At 38.5% G+C, this 20,104-nt stretch overlaps 1 protein-coding gene across 1 annotated transcript in view; it reads right to left on the bottom strand.

Annotated features, from left to right (window-relative positions):
* Window positions 1–991: 991 nt before the first annotated feature.
* The window catches only part of LOC131034832 (3-dehydroquinate synthase, chloroplastic), a 44,610-nt gene continuing 25,497 nt past the window's right edge, over window positions 992–20,104 (bottom strand). Inside the window, exons 6-8 of the mRNA XM_057966436.2 lie at window positions 1,813–1,875; window positions 1,577–1,720; window positions 992–1,478 (exon numbers count right to left, since the gene is read on the bottom strand). Of these exons, the coding sequence (XP_057822419.1) occupies window positions 1,347–1,478; window positions 1,577–1,720; window positions 1,813–1,875 (339 nt within the window). The 3' untranslated portion in view covers window positions 992–1,346. The remainder of the gene's footprint in view (window positions 1,479–1,576; window positions 1,721–1,812; window positions 1,876–20,104) is intronic.

Below are 20,104 nucleotides of genomic sequence, written 5' to 3'. Positions count from 1 at the left end.
TTTCTAAATATCTTTAGCTCCCTTCAGGGTTTGTAGACATTTAAAAAATTACAATCTCTAAATTTTCAGTATTCATGCATTGAACAACACTAAAGAATTTTATATAGTCATACTTTATTAAAGTGAAGCTTCCGTTGTATTTCTCCTGTAAGATATTTTTCAACTATAAAAAAGTCAAAATTTATTAGCCCCTCCTATAGATAAGACATTTACATTCAAGATATTTTCAGGTTTTTGCAGACCTGATCATTTATTAGGAAGAGTTATTAAAAAAAGAGTATTCAAATAGTGCATTATATTTATTGAACCAAAAAAGTTGTTTCTTCTACAATTAAGGATGTATCATTTCGCAACAATCAATTATAAAGGAATGGGATAAATGCAATCCAGATTCTGAAAGAGAATCTTACAAGAGTCGCAATTTTTCTTTGCCATTTTCAAGTTAAAAAAATGCAGGGAGACATTAACACACATGGGTAGTAATTTTCTTAAAGCTGACAACTACATTAAGATCAAATTAAGCTACACGATTAGATGGCAAAATTCATGGGAGAAATGGTCTAACATGTTTGAGAGAAAAGAGAAGCTTAAATCGCACATATTCTACAAATATTTTGGTAGGACGATTGGGGAGAAATAATTTCTTGCATCACTGTTTTCTATATGCTTCTTTCCTTTCCATTTTATAAAGTTCTAATCGGGACAACTGTTTACATTCATTATAAAAAATCTTTACGACTGCTTTGTCCTGCACCTGCAGTCTCAGCACTCTTTTAGTTTTAAAAGGTGCTTCAACATATTGGACAGACATATATTAGTGGAATCTTATTACAAAGGCACAAAATTTTATAAGATGGGGCACTTCCTAGAACTTCTTGGAAGAAGGATATATGTAGATCTAGAAAGAAAAAGCTCCCAGATCAATTTCGTTAAAGGCCGCAACCGTTATATTTCAATAAGCCCCTTTCACAAAAATTTCAAACATTCAAAATGAACTTTTTGAAATGAATTAAATTAATGGTATGACCTGATGCATTTGCTAAACCATCTTCCAGGATAGCAATACTATTATACCCACTCTACAATGCTTGAATTGCAGAAAATATGCACAGTTGAAAGAAATGCGTTGACCTCAGATAATTAACATTCAACAATATTCTTCCTGCAACTCTTTTGATTTATATAAATTGAGAACAGGGTTAACACTCTGATTAGCAGAAAAGTAGACCTATATTGGGTAGTGCCAAATGCCTAAATAGGTGAATAACTATGGTAAACCCACTGCTTAAGCACATCAACTTTGTTGGAATGGAAAATTAGCCAGATGTAGCCATCTTAATTTAATGTCAAGATTGGCAGAAAGCATGAAGGGTGTCATCAACGGCCTTCTGATCATAATCTCCTGTAAAGACACAGCTACCAAGGGGTCCCTTGAGGAGAATGAGTCGTAACAACCCATCAGCCACCTTTTTATCCACCTACAATCAAATAATAAGGTATACAAAGATTTTATTTAATAGATTTCAATTGCCTAACAAACAAAAAGCAATAAGCATTCCTCTCAAAAAGAACTTACCGCCATTATATTTTTGAATTTTTCCACTGTCATTTCCTCCGGGGGAGTGATAGGAAGGTTGGCTTGATTAAGTATCTGAAGTATTCGTTTTGGTAACATGTCATCAATCCACCCTAGGCGATATGACGTATCTGCTGCCATCACCTAAGAAAGAATTGCACCATTATTAATTCTTTGGTAATACACCTTAAAAATGCAATCTAATGAAAATCGATCAAATGAGATCTTAGCTTTACCATTCCAGCAGCAACTGCCTCTCCATGTAGCCATTTTCCATAGCCGATACCATTTTCTATGGCCTGTAAAAAGTAGGGAAATGAAATTTAACTTTTGCCACAATGGAACAATGAATACAACTAGTCATTTGTAAGGTTCTTCCAGACAAGAGACCTTAATAAGAAATATACATGTTTGGACAAAATCCGGTTTTTAGTGATAAACATGAAAAATAATCTATGCTCCCCCAAGTTTCCAGGACAGAGCCAGCAGGGGACAAGGGAATGCATTTCGGATGGATTCTTTTTAGGGCAACTTTTTTGGGGACGGAAGGGGCCAGCTATTAAAAAAAAGGATAATTGTAAGATATAAGGAAATTACAAATATTCATATGATAACATTCATCAGACATTCATCATAGAAATCATAGAACCTTTGTGAACATGGGTAATTGAATGTGATATATACATATATGAGCATGAGTGAATAAAAACATGCCTAACTGGTATGTATATTCAGGTGAGGGGTTTATTATTGAAGTTTTCCCAAAGCCTTCAAGACTGTATATTCTGTTGTTGAACTCATGAACAAAGATAAACAGTTTAGTAAAATGACAGCTGGTTATGTTGCAGTTTGACCTCGGCTGGGATACTAATAGATGGGATTGTTCTATGAATTACCTGTGCCAGGCACGATTGATACATTTTTGCATAATGAAAGTGGCATTTTGTGCAGTATAACAGTAACATTCAGCAGTATAACAACTATAACATGCCAACTTTGTCTCTGGCAGTCCCCTTGTATACTGAATGGGATCACATTTAACAGGGGACAACAAACCCAGTGAGCATAAAAAATAATTAAAATGTGTGATATCAATAGCAAAGATTTTGTTGCACTCACTGCCAAAACCTTGCTGCAAATATCATGTTGTATTTCAACTATATTTAGGGACGCAAAAGTCAGAAACAAATACAGACAAGTACAGATGCCTCCACAGTTGGAAAGTATTAGAAGACTATTGAGGAAAATCAGAATTGACTCTGGTCATAAGAGACCTCTATCTGCTGTTAGCAGATTCAAAGAAAATCATTTTTATATATGTCCAGAATCCTTAAGGCACAGATTCATGCTAACTTACACAATTAGCAGCAAGAATTTAAAAGTAATCATCAATCAAAATCAAGAACTTAAAAGCAATCAACAATAAAAAGTTAGAAACCAAATGATATAATGTGCTATTAAGGAAATGAATTTCTAAAAAAATCCATATAGTAGTGATTTAAACAATGTATCTTGTGTATGTCACCAAAATCTGTACCAAAGATAATAAAGTACAGCACCAAAGAAAAATCATCTGGAAAAAGCCAATTTTATGGTGAATTCTGACAAGGCTAAGGGCTCAGACAGACGACATGATCCATGGAACATAAAGGCATCCCTTACTAGCGAGGAATGTAAAGGGATAAAATTGGCTCTGCAAGGGTATAAATCTTGAGGATCATCACCCTTTCCTTCCTCTCCACCATCCCTGGTCTGAAACAATCCTCTCAAGAAGTGGTAAACATATCCCTTTCCCCTAAGATTGCACAATTACAATAATACAGGCTCACAGGCAAAGGGTGCAGTCAAATTCCAGGCCTACATCCATGAAATGGATATTCTCTACTGATAATTCTGGGTGGTTAGAAGCAGCATCTAGTGTTCAAATAAAAGTATATCCGAAGACCGTGTTTCTTGTTAAGAGTAAAATATAATGACTTTGCAGTATAAAGAGTTTAAAGCACATCTTGTAAGCAATCAAAACTTATTTGTAAAAAAGTGTTAACATCTATATCAGCAATCAAAAAAATGCCTGACAAATCTCATTAGCAAGCTAAATCAAATTATATATGCATCTATGAATGATGAACATGAACATAAAGCAAATAGTTATACAGTATGCCCTTAGTGTTCAGTGTCCACTACTAACATTACTGATTGGTGAGGCTGTGGATAAATATGCGTACAGTCAAGTACAGGAAGTACATAATGCAGCTGCAATATGAGAAGAAAAATGAAAAGCTACCAAGGACATCATAATATATTATAAATGAAGATGTGAAATAGATGGAATGGTTTAAAATATAGAAGCAAAAATCTTTCTCAGAAATAACTCAGCAAACAAAAAGATAAAGTGTTTTCAATTTATTGGGATTGAATCAGGGAAATTTTCACAATTTTGGGTTAGGGTTACAGATACAGTTATGATTAGGGAAAAGTGAAAAAAATGCCACAAAAATTGAAAAAGAATACAGAAACCCTAACTATGAAATCACAGATGGGGTTTTTAAGCAGAAAAAAGTCACAATACATTAACAGTTAATTTGTAAAAGAAATAGCAGAAAAGCATTGACCCAATAAATTCAAAAAATCACAAAGTTGTTGCGGCAAAAAGCAGCAGAGGCAGTGATAAACGATTTATCATGAGAAAACATAATATTTTGAAGATGTATGCTTCTATGACTTTAAGGTGCAGCTCAATCACTCCTTAACATCATGGCCAAGAGAAAAAGGGGAACAGGGAAGTCACACAAAGCACCCAATCGCAGTGATTATGAACTACAAAATCATTTAAGCACAAGGTGATGAGTCTGATGTCAGATCATATGCGTCAGATTTCATATACAGTCCCCCACTCAAATAAGTCATCTCACAAATGAAAAGGACTATATAATGTATATCTTTCATCTTTGTCATATAACTTATGAGTTTGTAGGTTAGAATTTATCTATATACGGATTGTTTTGGGATAATTAAAATACTCTGTTTCCTAATAGCTTGATAAATGCATAGTTATTACAAAAGCCTGGGAAGGGTGGGGTGGAGAGAGAGTGAGAGAGGGAGAGAGAGAGAGCTTATGGTTTTTTATTACTTTTTTCATTTCAAAAAATAAAGAAAAAAAAATTAAAGCACATCAAAGTATAAAAAATAAAATTTTAAAATCCCTAAGAAACAATAGTTGAAGCAAACAATTTCAAAGCATCCCAGAAACTCATATTCTGTCTTGGATTCCAAACAACGAAGTTATTACATGGGTGTTTACAGAGATTACTGCTAGCCTCTATCCTGATCTTGCATTTGAACAATTGTTCTACCAATGAATAATATTTAGTTAGAGTAAATTGGAAAGTAGGATATAAATATGTGGTCGTGTTGTGACGTATTCACACATCGCCCCATTGCAAATGGGGACCCCTATTTTTTTGCTTCCTGGGGTTTGTTTCTAGGTCTTTTAGGGTTTTGTCTATTAGCCCTTGCATGCCGAGTGTTGCCAGAGGGCTCATTAGGGTAGCAGGCTCTGCTTGAGTCAGGTGGATCTCCTCAAGAGGTCAGGTCAATTGAGTGATTAGGGGTAATTTAGATCATTCCTAGGGTGTTTTTTGTGTACTATCTGGTCGCAATTCAAGTTGCTAAATCAAACCTTGGTTGAATGCATAATGTCCTCCTAGGTCCCATCCCTTACATCAAGGGCAGAGCGAATTCGCCTTGAGAAGTCTAGAATGTCATCCTGATCCTCAAATGACCTGAAATTTGGCTAAGTCTGGAATGTCATCCTGATCCTGAAATTTGACTAAGTCTGGAAAATTGAAGAATCCTCCAAAAACTAGATTTTGCATTATAACTCTTGGAGATCTGAAACCACTATCAAACATCCTGACAGTATATATGGAATATAACTTAAAGTATAAGAAAGACTTATACTTAAATGTTATATTCCATATATGAATCCTGACGGAGAGACCAAAATGTCAAATTTCGCTCATGACCCTTCCAAAAGGTCCAAAGCGAATTTCAATTTCGCTCCTGACCCTTCCAAAGGATCCATAGCAAATTCCTCTATAGGACATTCTACTTTGACCCAAACTTGGAACTAACTCATTCCCAGGCATTATTGAGGGCAAAACACTTGTTTGGATGAAGAAATGTGGGAAATGAAGTCAAGATTTGAGCCTAAATGTGAATTTCACTCCTGACCCTTCCAAAGGGTCCAGAGCGAAAATCTTCTAAGACCCTATTTTTCACAAAATCTTGAGCTAGATGTCAACTTGAAGAGCAAATTCACATGATCATGATGGAAGGAAGCCTAACAAAGTATCTCCAAGGAATGAGAAGGAGAAAAGAAGTGTGAAATCAACCCAAAACTAGAATTTCGCTCCTGACCCTTCCAAAGGGTCCAGAGCGAAATTCTCCCTAGACACTATTTTCTCCCTTGTTTGGGCCAACATCCTTGTTCCTTGGACATGGTGGGGGTAGATTGATATGTTCTTGCCTCAGGAAGTGATTGAAAGCATTGAGAAATGAAGATTTTGACCTAAGACATGGATTTCGCTCCTGACCCTTCCAAAGGGCCCAAAGCGAAATCCACTTTTCCTCCACTTTGCTCTTTGATTTGACCAAGTTTGTTGACTTCTAAGGCGTGATGGGAAGGATTTGATACATATTTGTCTTTAAGAGGAGGTTTGAGGTGATGAAGTGGTGGAAATCAACCTAGAAGGAGAATTTCGCTCCTGACCCTTCCAAAGGGTCCAGAGCGAAATCCTCAATTTGACCTTCCTTTTTGCCTTAAGCACTAGGAGGACCTTGTTTTGAGCTAAGTAGATGGCAAATTCACTTGAATGTGGCGAAAGGAGCTTGAATTTGATCAAGTTTGAAGGAGGATTGGATGAAGGAAGTGTGAAGCCAACCAAGAACATGGATTTCGCTCCTGACCCTTCCAAAGGGTCCAGAGCGAAAATCCCCATAACCACTCTTTTCTGTCAATTTTGTGCCAAGTCAAGTGTGGGTTAGGGTGAATTAGGATTGGAGATGTCCTTGGGCATGACTTTGAATTGCTAGTAATCAAAAAAATTGAAGGAATTGAGCAAAAACTAGAATTTTGCTCCTGACCCTTCCAAAGGGTCCAGAGCGAAATTCCTAAGAACACCTTTTTCCCCTTCATAACAAGTCAAATTTTTGGTTTTTATGGCCTAGATAGGAATGGAGTAACGTTTCCTTGACCTTTGAGGTGAATTGAAGTGGAAGATTGAAAGAATGAGCTCAAAATCAAGAATCTCGCTCCTGACCCTTCCAAAGGGTCCAGAGCGAAATTCCTAAAATCCACCATTTCCTTTCATTTTTGTGTCAAGCTAAGTGTGGATCAAGGTAGATTGAGCTTGGAAGGACCCCTAGGCATGCCTTGGAATGGATTATGGCCACCAATGATGAAGATTTTAGGCTAGGACAAGGATTTCGCTCCTGACCCTTCCAAAGGGTCCAGAGCGAAATCCTAGATAGGTCCTGTCCCTGGCCATGATTTTTAGCGAAATTCTCCTTTCTAGCCATTTTGAGGTCAAACAAAGTGTTGCAAGCATGAGAGAAGGATCCAAAGGGAGAGTCAAGGGGGAACAAAGTGAGAAGAATGGAACTAAGTAAGAGAAATCAACCTAAAAGGAGAATTTCGCTCCTGACCCTTCCAAAGGGTCCAAAGCGAAATTCTTCAAACCACCTATTTTCTCCTTGTGTGAAGCCAAAACATTGATTCCTATGGCATGGTTGAAGGTGGAGTGAGGTATTCTTACCTTGTAAGGTGAATTGGAGTAAAGGAAGTAAAGAAATAAGTCTAAAACTTGAATTTCGCTCCTGGCCCTTCCAAAGGGTCCAGAGCGAAATTACCAAAATCACCTAGTTTGCCCGTGATGAAGGTCAAGTTGTGGATTCCTAGGCTTTGGTGAAGAGAAGGATAGTGTATGCTTGCCTTGAAAGGCATTTTGGATTAGAGACGATGGAATTTGTCCTAAAATGCAAATTTCGCTCCTGACCCTTCCAAAGGGTCCAGAGCGAAATCCTTAAAAACTCCATTTTGCTCCAATTTTGCATCAAGCTTGGTGTTGGTTGAGATTGAGGGCATCCTTGGATATGTATCTGAGCAAGTATGGTCACAAAGTGGAGAAATGATAGAATTTGAGCCAAGAATGCAAATTTCGCTCCTGACCCTTCCAAAGGGTCCAGAGCGAAATTCCTAAGTGGTCTAATATTTTGCCTAGGTCCTTGAGCAAAACCTATTCCTTGGCAATTTTGGAGGTTAATGACTTGATCTTGGTGAGGTAATGTTGAGAATGAGGTCTGATTGAGAAGCTTTGTCAAAATTCGCTCCTAACCCTTCCAAAGGGTCCAGAGCGAAAATCTAATAGGGCCTGTCCCTGGAGAGGATATTGAGCGAAATTCCATTTTGATGTCTTCTCATTGATGATTTAAGGTAGGAAATGCTATGTTAGAATGAATTCATTATGTGTCCTTAATCACCTTTTGGTTGGTTTTGCAGATGGAAGAAGACCAGGCCAGGGCAAGGACGACCTATTCCAGTCCATCCTCATCAAGCACATTCCAAAGGCACAAAGATGGACTCAAGGTGTTTTGAAACGTTGGAAAACTACAGGTGTTCAAGAAGTTGCCAAAACCTTCACTTTGCCACGCTAAGGGACCACATAATGACAAAGAAAGGCTTTGCCAGCACTTCAGGGTGAGATATGCTACTGGAGAAGGAAGACTTGACAATAAGGAAGCCTCATCAAGCAAAGGAAGTACATTATTCGTCACATCAGAGACAGAAAAGAATCAACCAAGACCCAGACGTCAGACAAGGTGGCATCCCAGTCACTACTCCTCCAGTCGGATTGGTCCACCTCAGCATGTCCAGATTCAATGTACCTGACTCATCGGAGGCGGCACAAACTTCAATGTACCTACCCCTGCTTCCTATTGGTCCTCGCTCCAAGAATGTAATTTTCTAATTGGCTAAGAAAGTTTGTTGTAGCAAACCCTAATTAGGGTTTTGTTGATGTGTATTTTGTACACTACCAAACACAGAATAAAATACCCAGAGGTATCTTATCCTCTCTTGAATAAGTCTCTGAATGCTAAAGATGTCGCGAAAGGATCAATCGGGATGACTTCAAGGTTCTTTGTTGTAGGATCTCTACGTGTGGATAAGCACCAGTGGTCGTTGTGTATGCTGTTTCTTGAAGGGGCCTTACGTACTTTCAAAGAAAGCTTGTCCACGTTACTCTCTTTCCAAATGCAAGAACAGGATTTTCCTAACACTAACGGATTTTCAAAAAATGTCAAAAGATAAGGGTTTCAAGGAAGGAATACTTGAACTAATCCTAAGAATGATTCAATGGAGACTAGACCTGATAAGATTCTACCAATTTCAGTATCGCCAAGAAATTACAACTCTACTGGAATTGATGCGATCTTCTAAGGGGATTCAATAACTTTCAAATCATCAAGGATATAGATACTATCATAAAGATACATATCAATACTTCCAAGAATGATTGAATTCTTAATCAATCTCAATGTTTCCAGTTGACCACACAAGGCGTTCTTACAATCAGTAAGAAGCTAGTGGTTTGGAATGTGAATCTTATCAAAGATCAAGCACAACACTTTGTCCTCCAAACTTAAAATTTAAATGCTATTTCAACTGAGAGTGATTCAAGAAGATAAACAATCATAAAGATAGCCACAAGTATTGCAATAAAACACCATAACTTCAATATTTTATCGATCTCATAGCCAAATGGACAACAATTGTTCAAAATTCTTTCTTCACTACTCAATCTTGCTACAACAATAACTTTCTAACTTTCTTCTCTCTAAGCTCTCTCTCTTTTCTAACTTTTCTAACCCTTCTAACTGAAATGAGTGAGGGTATATATAGCATCCTCAAATACAATGAATGGCCTGGATCAAAAGAAAATCAACGGCTGAGATTTTGACACCTAAACCCTAATTAGGGTTTGTTACAAAAAAGTCCCCATTTAGATAAACATCACTAATCCATAGCCAATAAAGAATTGGCACAAATACCGAGGAGACATAGACCAATAGGAATTAAGTTGCCACATCATCCTATAACAACTTTTCATCTAAAATTTTGTTCCCTTTCCTGTGCTCTTTCTTAGCATATTCAACGAATCTGGACACAATTCCCTCAATCTCAACAATGGGAATCTCAAGAAGATTCTTCATTCGTTCTTCCAAGTGAAGGACTTGATCAAAAGCAGTGAGAAGAGTCGTCTCCCATCCAGGTTTGAGTTCTTTAGTCTTCTCAATCAGGAACATAGTAGTGAACATTTGATCTCGTTGCTTATCTGTGATGATGTTCTCCTTCTTGCAAAAGATGACCTTGATTCTATCCTCCAACTCTTGGATGTCCACATCTGTCTCAATCTCGATCCGCCTGTTAAGAATGGTACACAACACCTCAAACACCTTATCTTGAATTGGATGAATGATGCCTTCAACTCGGCTGCATTTGGTGTTGACGTCTTCAAAAAGGACTTCCTTCATCTGGAGCAAAGCTGACCACTGTAGGAGGCTATGGGTTCCTCCATCCATTATCTTTTCTTGTGCCAGAATCCGTCTTGGTGTTTCTCTTATCACTTGTAAGACTGGGATGATAATATCTCTAGTGTGAGTGAATGCAGCTACAGTTATCATTAGATTATGGATAATCTCAAGGACCCGGATAGCTCGATGAACTGTCTTCATCATTCTTGTTGTAAATTCAATGGCTACCTTGTGAGATTCATCCATCCAAGAACTCATAAGTTGAACCAAGCTCTTCACCCTTTCTGCCTCACCTACTGATTCAAGAGGGAGTGCATGTAAAGGAGATACTGCTGGATCCTGACGTCTCAAGGGCTGATTAAGATGACTAAAATAATTCCTCCAAGCACTGACCTCTCTCTCAAGCCTCTTATTCTTTTCCATTTCTTCTTTAAGTTTGTCTTTAAGTGCTTCAAATGAATCAATTGCTTCTTCCATTGCTTGCTCGGAGGTAAGTGGACCAAGCTCAAATGTTTCTAAGTCATACTCTTCTGCAAGAATCTCATCCTCATATTTGTCCACCACTGGTGTAGCTACCTGCACTTTCCTGGATCCTGTCTCATCTCTAATTACCTTAGACATCTTTGTGGCCTTCTTCTTCTCCACTGCCTCATGAGAATTTCCTATAAGGCTTTCTAAGTCAAACAAATCTTCTTCTTCTTCAACCACAACTACCCTTGTCAGTCTCTCTTTCAGCCAATCAGGAATGGCAGATCTTGTTTCCCTCACTTGTATTTCTTTAGGTAGTGGTCTATCTTCCCAGAAAGGAGATGTCGCTTCATCGTCATTCTTTTCTTCGTGTTGCTCATTAGCACCAACTTGGGGAGATTGACTTGATGAATGCTGAGGCGTCTGTCCTTTCTCTTGTTTATCGTTTCGTACCATGGATTCCATAGACTCATCAACTTCATATACTATCTACCTCTGATCTTCCCCTTGACTCGCTTCCTTTTCATGCCTAGAAGATGTGCTTGGTGGGCGATCAGGATTCGTTTTCTGCTTCTTCTTGGACGGTTCTCTCTTCTCAGGTCCTTTCCTCTTTGAGCCTTTGGAATGAGAGGTGTTCTCACTCACACTTGCTTCTCCTTCTTCTGGTCTTTCTTCCGAAGTGAATGTCATAGATACATTCTACTCCTTCAAATTTTGATGCTGTACATCCACCCATCTACGAGTACAGGATAAAACGGGAGCCATCAAAACTCTCAAGTCTAAAACCTCATGCTCATTCCAATCTATCTTCACTTCCTTGTCTTCTTTCTCATAGGATGACTAGAGGTATCTACCATTATCCTGGGCTTGATCGGCTACTCTATAGATTTTGCATTTCCTGATGAGATCTAAGGGTAGCCTGGAATGCATCTTTCTTTTGACCTCTAAATCGCCTGGGACATTCATCCAAAAGTCCTCCACCTGAAACTCATGCTTGTACTTCTTGCCGACTGTCTCCTCCATATAACCATGAGGATCAAAATTCTCTCTCGAGGCAAAGGATGTGAATGAGTATAGAGATAATTCCTTTTCTGCATCTTCCGCAGCTTGAGTATTAGGACACACTTCAACTGAATTCCCTAGTATGATGGGCACAGGAATTCCATTTCCATGCTTGTGTTTGGATGCCTTCGCATAAGCTGCCAACTGTCTGGTCACCTCAAGTAGTACTATCCTGTCTGTTGGATATCTTGGCAACATGTAGGGAGGTGAAGGACACCCATGAACTCTTATGTATGTGAATTTTGGAAACTGAATGAACCATGCACCATGCTTCTTCACAAGCTCTTGTGCATCCATAGACAGTCGATTGTGAATCCCACCTTGCAATATCCTGGTAATATTCATCGTGAAGGTATCATTGACTAACTTGTAGTCACTTCTAGGCGGATGATGCAGTTGAACATAAGAATCACAAACTCTTATTTCTCCGGGTCCTCTTCCAATCACTCCTTTGTGAGGTAACCCTGCATACTCGAAACTCCTGACCAAGGCATATATAACATATGAGCTCATGTGGAATGATTTGGTGGGTCTTAGCCTTCTCAACTGCATGTCTAGACAATTGCTAATGATTCTGGCCCAATGAAGCATCCCTTTTCCTTGGACGATCACTTGTATGAAGAAGAACATCCACTTGTTGAAGAAGAAGGCTTGAGAAGCACCTGTAACTCGATTAAGCAAAGTTATCAAGTCCTTGTATTCCTCCTAGAAGTCAATTCTATGTGGTGTATTGCGAATTTTGTTCAGGCGAGGCCGACTTTTGAGCAACCAATTCTTATTGATGAAGTTCAAACAAGACTCAGGATCATCTTCATAGATCGACCTTGCTCCTTCCAAGCTCTTGTAGATCATGTCTTTATGGTCCGGAAGATGAAGAGCTTCGCCTATAGCTTCCTCTGAAAGGTAGGCTAAGATGTTCCCGTCCTTGGTTACGATCGTCCTTGATTGTGAGTCATAGTGGCGGGCACACTCGATCATCAACTCATGACACTTGATTGCGGGAGGGAAACCTGCAGCCTTGATGATGCCACTCTCAATTATCCTCCTCGCAACAGGTGATGGCTTGCCAATGTAGGGGACCTCTCGAAACTTCTTCACATTGAAGTTTCCTAAGTTGGTGTCTCCGATATTATTCCATTTGGACACGATCCTGGTCTCCAATTCGTCGCTCCTCTGATCTTCCTTGATGAGAGCCTGCCAACTAGTAGATCCTTCGGCTTTGGGGGTCGTCATTTGATGCCTACACAAAAATTTAAAATTAGTCTTTAAGCATCATACCTTAAAGCATAGAATTCAAGACCTTTCAAAGGGAATGATTCAAAACATTAATTTGAAAATGACATGATAAATCCAGGAATTCTAAATTTTCAAATTAATTATGAATGGAAATTAGATTTTTCAAGACTTAGACTTTAAAAGATTGCTATGGAAATCAAAACAAGTCTTGAATAAGAACTTCAAAAAGGATTCTTCATACCTTTCTCTTGAATGCTTAACTATGAACCTTGGAAAATGGAAGAAAGAAGATCAGATTTTGCTGGACAAAAAATTGAATTTCTGGCCCTCTTTGGATGAATTATGTCTTGATTAACCTTCAAAAGAACTTCACCTTCACTAGCCTCCAACACTTAGCAAAAAATTCGCCTCCAATCTGCTAGAATTCGCTCCTCTAATCTGCTCCTCAAATTCGCATAAGAAGGAATGAATGAATGATTTGAATTCACCACAAAGCATCTCCCTTAAATAGGGCGCTCACCCTAATTCTCATGAGGCCGACTTAGGTTTTTTAGCAATAAAATAAGATAAAATCCCACTTAAAAGGAGGCCGACTTGCTTGTAAAAGCAAATAAATGTATTTTAAGCGCTCTCCTTAATTTTTTGTTAAATCAAAATGAATTTCAAGGCCTCCAAGGTGGATTTTATATTTGCTTTAAGGCTTTAAAAATTAATTAATTCAATTATAAAGGCCTCAAATTATGCAAACTTAATTCAACCTCCCCAAATGTCTTAATTTTGGCGAATTTAGTGAGAATTGAGGAATATTGAGGTTTGATTGAGGCTTAATGAAGCTTCCTTTCTCTTTAGGCTTTGAAATATTCAAAGTGATGAAGGTCTAGATTCACTTCAAGACTTGTTTGAACCCCTTATCCAAGCTTGTTCACTTGATAAAATTGAAATTTTCTCAACCTACATTTGCAAATTTCCATGTCTTTGTCTTCACAATCTTGCAATTTGCCTTATAGACTTAATCAAACGAGGTTGAATGATAGGTTTTTTGATGATTTCGCCCTAGACCCTTTGGAAGGGTCGGGAGCGATTTTTCCAATTAGGTGTTGAATACCTCATTCCCTTCACTCCAAAATCTCCCGGAAGGTGAGTTCATGTTTGTTTTGACCTAATCAAAGTCTTGCATTTCAATTTTTAGTCTTTCACATGAGGAAATTAGGTGAAAATGTGGATTTCGCCCTGGACCCTCTAGAAGGGTCAGGAGCGATTTTTACATTTTAGGCCAAAATTCACCTTAGTTTGATCATTAAACTCCTCCAAGGCAATCTCCAGGGTATATTTATCTCCATCACTGAGTTGGCTCATCAAAACTTTGAAGGAAATACTGCATTTTTGGGAATTTCGCTCTGGACCCTTTGGAAAGGTCAGGAGCGAAATTCTCTCCTAAGCTCAAAATTCCCATTTTTGAAGGTCCAAAACCTTTTCAAGGCATTCCAAATAGGTTCTTTCATCGTAGTCCAGGCCTAGTTTTACTTGAATTTTGGAGGAAAAGGTGACTTTAGTGTTTTTTGCCCTGGACCCTTTGGAAGGGTCAGGAGTGATTTTCCTTGCTTAGGCTTACTCCTTCATCATTTTGTCTTGAATCCTTCACTCAAGGTTAGGCAATGGTCTCCTTCATTCGCTCCACCCAAGCTTGGTTTGTTCTTGCAAGGTAAAATAGGGGATTTTGAGATTTTCGCCCTGGACCCTCTGGAAGGGTCAGGAGCGATTTTCTTCTTCTGACCTAGAATCATCATTTTTTGGAACAAACATCCACTCAAAGGTGGTCTCAAAGGCCTTTTCTACCTTGGTCTAGTCTTGCCTTAGCACAAACTTGAAAGGAACATGTTGGTTTTAGGATTTTCGACCTGGACCCTCTAGAAGGGTCAGGAGCGATTTTTAGGTTTTAGGGCAATTCCTTCATCCTTTTAACTTCAAATCATTTCCAAGGCATAGAACATCATGCCTTACTCCTCTTTGAGTCCTGAAAACCAAAATTTTATCTTGAACTGCAAGGAAAATAGGAGGATTTGGAAATTTCGCCCTGGACCCTCTGGAAGGGTCAGGAGCGAATTTCCCTCTTGGCATCAAAATTTGCATTCTTAGCAATCCAATTCAACTCTAAGGCATTCCAAAAGTCCTCTCACACCCTTGTCTAAGTTTAGTTTTACCCAAAATTTGGAAGAAAGGATAGTTTTGAGGATTTTTGCTCTAGACCCTTTGGAAGGGTCAGGAGCGAAAATCATGTCCTAGGCTTAATTGCTTCCTCTTGACAATCTCAATCATCTTCAAAAGGCAAAACACACTTCCCCGCACCCATTCGAGCCATAAAAACCAGAAGTTGTTTTGACCTTGCAAAGAAAATAGGTGTTTTTAGGAATTTCGCTCTGGACCCTTTGGAAGGGTCAGGAGCGAAATACACCATTTGGCTCAATTCCTTCACTTTTTAATGATTTCTTGCAACCTCAAGTCACTCCCAGGGGCAATTCCTTCTATGTTTCACCTTATCCCGTACTGTACTTAGCAAAATTTGATAGCAAAAAGTGATTTTGAGAAAATTCGCTCTGGACCCTTTGAAAGGGTCAGGAGCGAAAATTACAATCTTGACCAAAAATCTTCATTTTTTCACCTTGAAACTTCTTTGCCAAGTGGGATTTCATGTTTCATCATGCTAGGATTAAGGTTTCATATCCAAGAAAGGCTAAAAAATGTGTTTATAAGGAATTTCGCTCTGGACCCTTTGGAAGGGTTAGGAGCGAAATTGCCTTTCCTGGCCAGAATCCTTCATTTTCATGACTTCTAAACATGCCTAAGGGTTTGAATATGCTCATTCTTCCTTTCATGATGCCTTAGACTCCTCAATTTGACCAAACAAGGCAAGAAATATCCCTTATAGAGATTTTCGCTCCGGACCCTTTGGAAGGGTCAGGAGCGATTTTTTCATTTTAGGTCTATTCCATCATCATTTCAAGTTGAATTCACCTCCCAAAGGAAGAAAACACTACTCTTCTCTCATCCATGCCATAAAAATCAAAACTTGACTTGATTTTGCAAGAAAAAATAGGTGATTGAGGAATTTTCGCCCTAGACCCTCTGGAAGGGTCAGGAGCGAAATTTCTCCTTTTGGGCAAAATCCTTCATTTTTCCAAGTTAAAACATCTTCAAGAGGCAAAAGCAAGTTGTTCTTGTTTCATTCATGCCAAAAACTTGACCTTCTTCACTGCATAATGAGAGCATTTGGGAATTTCGCTCTGGACCCTTTGGAAGGGTCAGGAGCGAAATTCTCCTTTCTGTCCAAAATTCTTCATTTACTCATGCTTTCCAAATCCTCAAATGTGACAGGCACGTTCAATCCTCCCTCCAAGATACCCTGCACATTAAAACTTAGCCAAAGTTAGTGAAAAATAAGCTCTAATAAGATTTTCGCCCTGGACCCTTTGGAAGGGTCAGGAGCGAAATCTCCATTCCAAGCCAAATTGCTCAGTTTTCATGTTTCAAACCACCTCATAAGGCAAAGTTAGATCATTTTCTAAGCTAGGAATAGGATTGCAAGTCTATCCAAGGCAAGAAATAGTGTTTAGGATGAAATTCGCTCTGGACCCTTTGGAAGGGTCGGGAGCGAAAATCCTCTTTCAGGGATCATCTTGTTCTTCAAAAATCAATCAAATCCCTCTCCAGGCAAGAACATATCAATTCGCCTCCAAAAATGCCTTAGAAAGCATCATTCAGTCAAAAATGAGAAGAAAAAGTGTTTTACAATGATTTTCGCCCTGGACCCTCTGGAAGGGTCAGGAGCGAAATTTCCCTTTCAAAACTAGATGTTACCTTGATTCGCTTCATCCTCCATCAAACTTGATCAAACCCACTCCTTTTCTCCATTGGCTCTGCTCAACTGACTTTGACAGGGAAACAAGTAGGACCCTGACAAGAAAAACCCTCTTTCAATCTAGACCTGACCTGAGACCTATTCTCCCTGTTCCTTGATCTAACCCACTTGACTCTCCTGAAAGGCATGCTTCATTCTGGCAATCTTGAGGCTTCAGGCAGACGACTAACAACCTCCCAAAACAAGACTAGACTTAGCATGAAAGAAACCCTAAAACGAGCTTCCAAGGTTTAGCTCTAATCAAGCCAACCCAGGCAAACCACTCACTCACTCAAAACCCTAAAAAGCAAAGAGAAAAACAAGCAAAGAGAAAGCAAAACCTAAAGCAAAAAGAGGGGGACCACATTCTAATGGGGCGATGTGTGAAATGGTCACAACAGGTTTCTAAGTCAATAAGTGCCCTCTTTGTCCTAGGCCACTATGGTCCTTCTAGGACAGCCTACTTATGAGCCTGCTCGTCACCCTTCTCTTACGCCTCAAGCCTTATCCCACAAGGTGGATTTCAGACAGTATGCATATCTATTTACTACCATAGAGGCAGACACTTAAGCATTAATCTTACTAAGCATCAGCTAAATATAAAGATACATATATATAAGGAATTGGCAAATATATGTGAGTATTATTTACCAAGACATTGGATGTAACGGTTCGATTGAAATCTCTCAACTGCTATTTATTGATTGACTGTGTGACCTTGTCCAATCTGATGTCAATTGCTGGATTCGATGCTATTGTTGCAGACTGAGTGATGCTGGAAGTACAATCTGCCTTCTGTTCGGATTGGTTGCTGATCTGCTGGTATCATACTTGATGTTTCTGCAGATGTGTTTTTGGATTTATTTATTTACTGAGTGTGCTCAGAATCTGATTCTGCTTGAGAGATTCGATGATGATGATTTTTTTGCTGCCTTCCTTCCACTGCAGCCCCCTCTATTCATATCCCATTAACCCTTTGAAGGGAGGCGATCTTTGCGAGGAGACATGCGTCTCACTTAACCACTGACTAATCATTTGTTTCTTTTTCTTAATCGCACCTCTTCAAGATATCTTATAATGTTTGCTGTTTGTTATAATGGAATTGCTGTTAGTCTTGATCGCTGATTATTCCTACTTGATTGCTGACTTAAGATCGCCTCTTAAATCATTTATTCGCTTGCTTCTTCTGTCCTTTCTGTTCATGATAAAGCCTCTTTTGAGATGGGGACACGACACATCCGGGCTAGTTATTCATCCATTGGATTATACCTCTTGAAGGTGGATTGGGCAAGCTCAGACCGTTCGACAAGTATATGTCATAATTGATAATTATAATGGAACCAATAATGTAACATTTCTTCAGGAATTGTTGAATTGTTTGATCAGATTTGGATTTTAGATATGTCAGAATATTTTGGACCGTCTGTTGTACTCAACATTGGAAAGACGTGATCCTTAGACACAAGGATGATGCAGCATCACAGTAAAGACATACTATTTACCTCTCCAACACTTCTTTTCTATGGAGACACGAGTATGAACATCATTATGTGAAGATGTTTTTAAGTTACATCTAGGGGCGTTTGGAACCTATAAAGGTGATTTAATGAATGCTATTGTAGCAAGGATGGCTGTAATCAGGACATGTTAACCTCTAGATGTAAGAACTAAAAGCTGATATAGCTCTTTGCATTTGTTGAGACAAGGCTGCACTGTTTTGATTTTAAGCCAGCATTTAATTGACTTTCCATGTACTTTAATGGTGTTATGCATGATGCCTGATTCAAAAATAATATGCAATAAGAAAAGAATGAAATAAGATCCAAAATCAACATAATCTCGCAAATTTTCTATCCTAGTAAACTTTACTATATAGAATAGGACAAATTATAATGAATGTGAACAAAATGATCAGATGAGAAACAAAAACAATGCATAACATTGTGTAGGGATCACACTGCTTGTTCAGAGCCAAACATCCAATATATAGAAATAGTCCCAATTTAATAGCATTAATTACATGTGCAACAGATGTATAGAGGACCAATTGTCATAATCTTCAACATACTCATAAATAAAAATACCCTTGAGGTAGGGTTACACAATTCTATAATCCTAAAAGTGTTGGTGTGAACAGGGGTATTACCTATCCGGTTTCCACCTTTGTAGTGTGAACCAGGTGCATTAATTAACTATTTCCTAGTTAGGACCTTTTCACACATGTTCACATGTTAAGTTTACTTAGTTAAAAATATTTCTAGAAGTCTAAGTTGTCATGTGATCTTATCTTGTGTCATTTAATGTTTGTCTCATGTCATAGTATTAAGACACTTGTCACCATCCTAGTTTGTCGTACCTCTCAACCTTCCCTATACAAGCAAGGTCTCATATGTACATTGTATTTCATATTGATCACATCTGATCTAATATTACTTTGCATCCAAAATTGTAAATTTATGCTCTTGCGTTTACTCCTTGTGGAAGGATTTTTTCCATTGCAAATGACTCTAGGAGTTTGAGTCCTTGAGTGACTCTAACATGGTATCAAAGCTTCAGATCTACAAACCCCTTCTTAAATTTGAGAGTGATTTGTGCTTGAGCTTTTGCTAGGTTGCAGATCTTAGTGGATCTTGAAAATTTGAGTATGCTCTTCTCTTACATCATATGAAGACCTAGGGAATAAAAAATCATGATAAAAATATCAGATTTTGAGGGTTTCCTCTTTGTGTCTTTGTATTGCAAATTCATTTTGGAGCTTGTTGGTACATATTTGAGCCCATCACCGAGTTCAGAGTGTTCAAGAATGTCAATTTTGCTTTTTGTTTTGTCCAAATTGGACATGCGAGGCTAGATTTACAAAGGCTTGATGTTGAGAGGTGGTTGCCGAATCCAAAAGGTAGCTGCAATTTTGGAGTATTTTAGGTCAAAACTAACCCTGCCAACATGTCCAAAAGGCCCAAGAATGCTAAGACCGATTGCCAAATCGTCAAAATTGGAGCACTTGCCTGGCTCTCAAAAAAATGTGTATTCCCCACCATTACTACAAAATGGATGACTGTACAACCATATGGTCGCACAAGTTGACAAGTAAATTAGGTGTAAGTGAATAAAAAATAATTAAAAAACTTTCTATTTTTTTATTTTAAAAAAAATTGCAAAGAAAAATCACAAGTTGTACCTTTCCTACACAAGGTACCTTGTACCCATAGTAGGGTACGCCTCCAATAGAAGGCTACCACATGGTATCATTTCACTCACTTGAACCTATAGACACT

The sequence above is a fragment of the Cryptomeria japonica genome, chromosome 5, assembly GCF_030272615.1.
Source record: "Cryptomeria japonica chromosome 5, Sugi_1.0, whole genome shotgun sequence".
NCBI lineage: Eukaryota > Viridiplantae > Streptophyta > Pinopsida > Cupressales > Cupressaceae > Cryptomeria > Cryptomeria japonica.
This window is presented reverse-complemented; position numbering and strand designations above follow the sequence as displayed.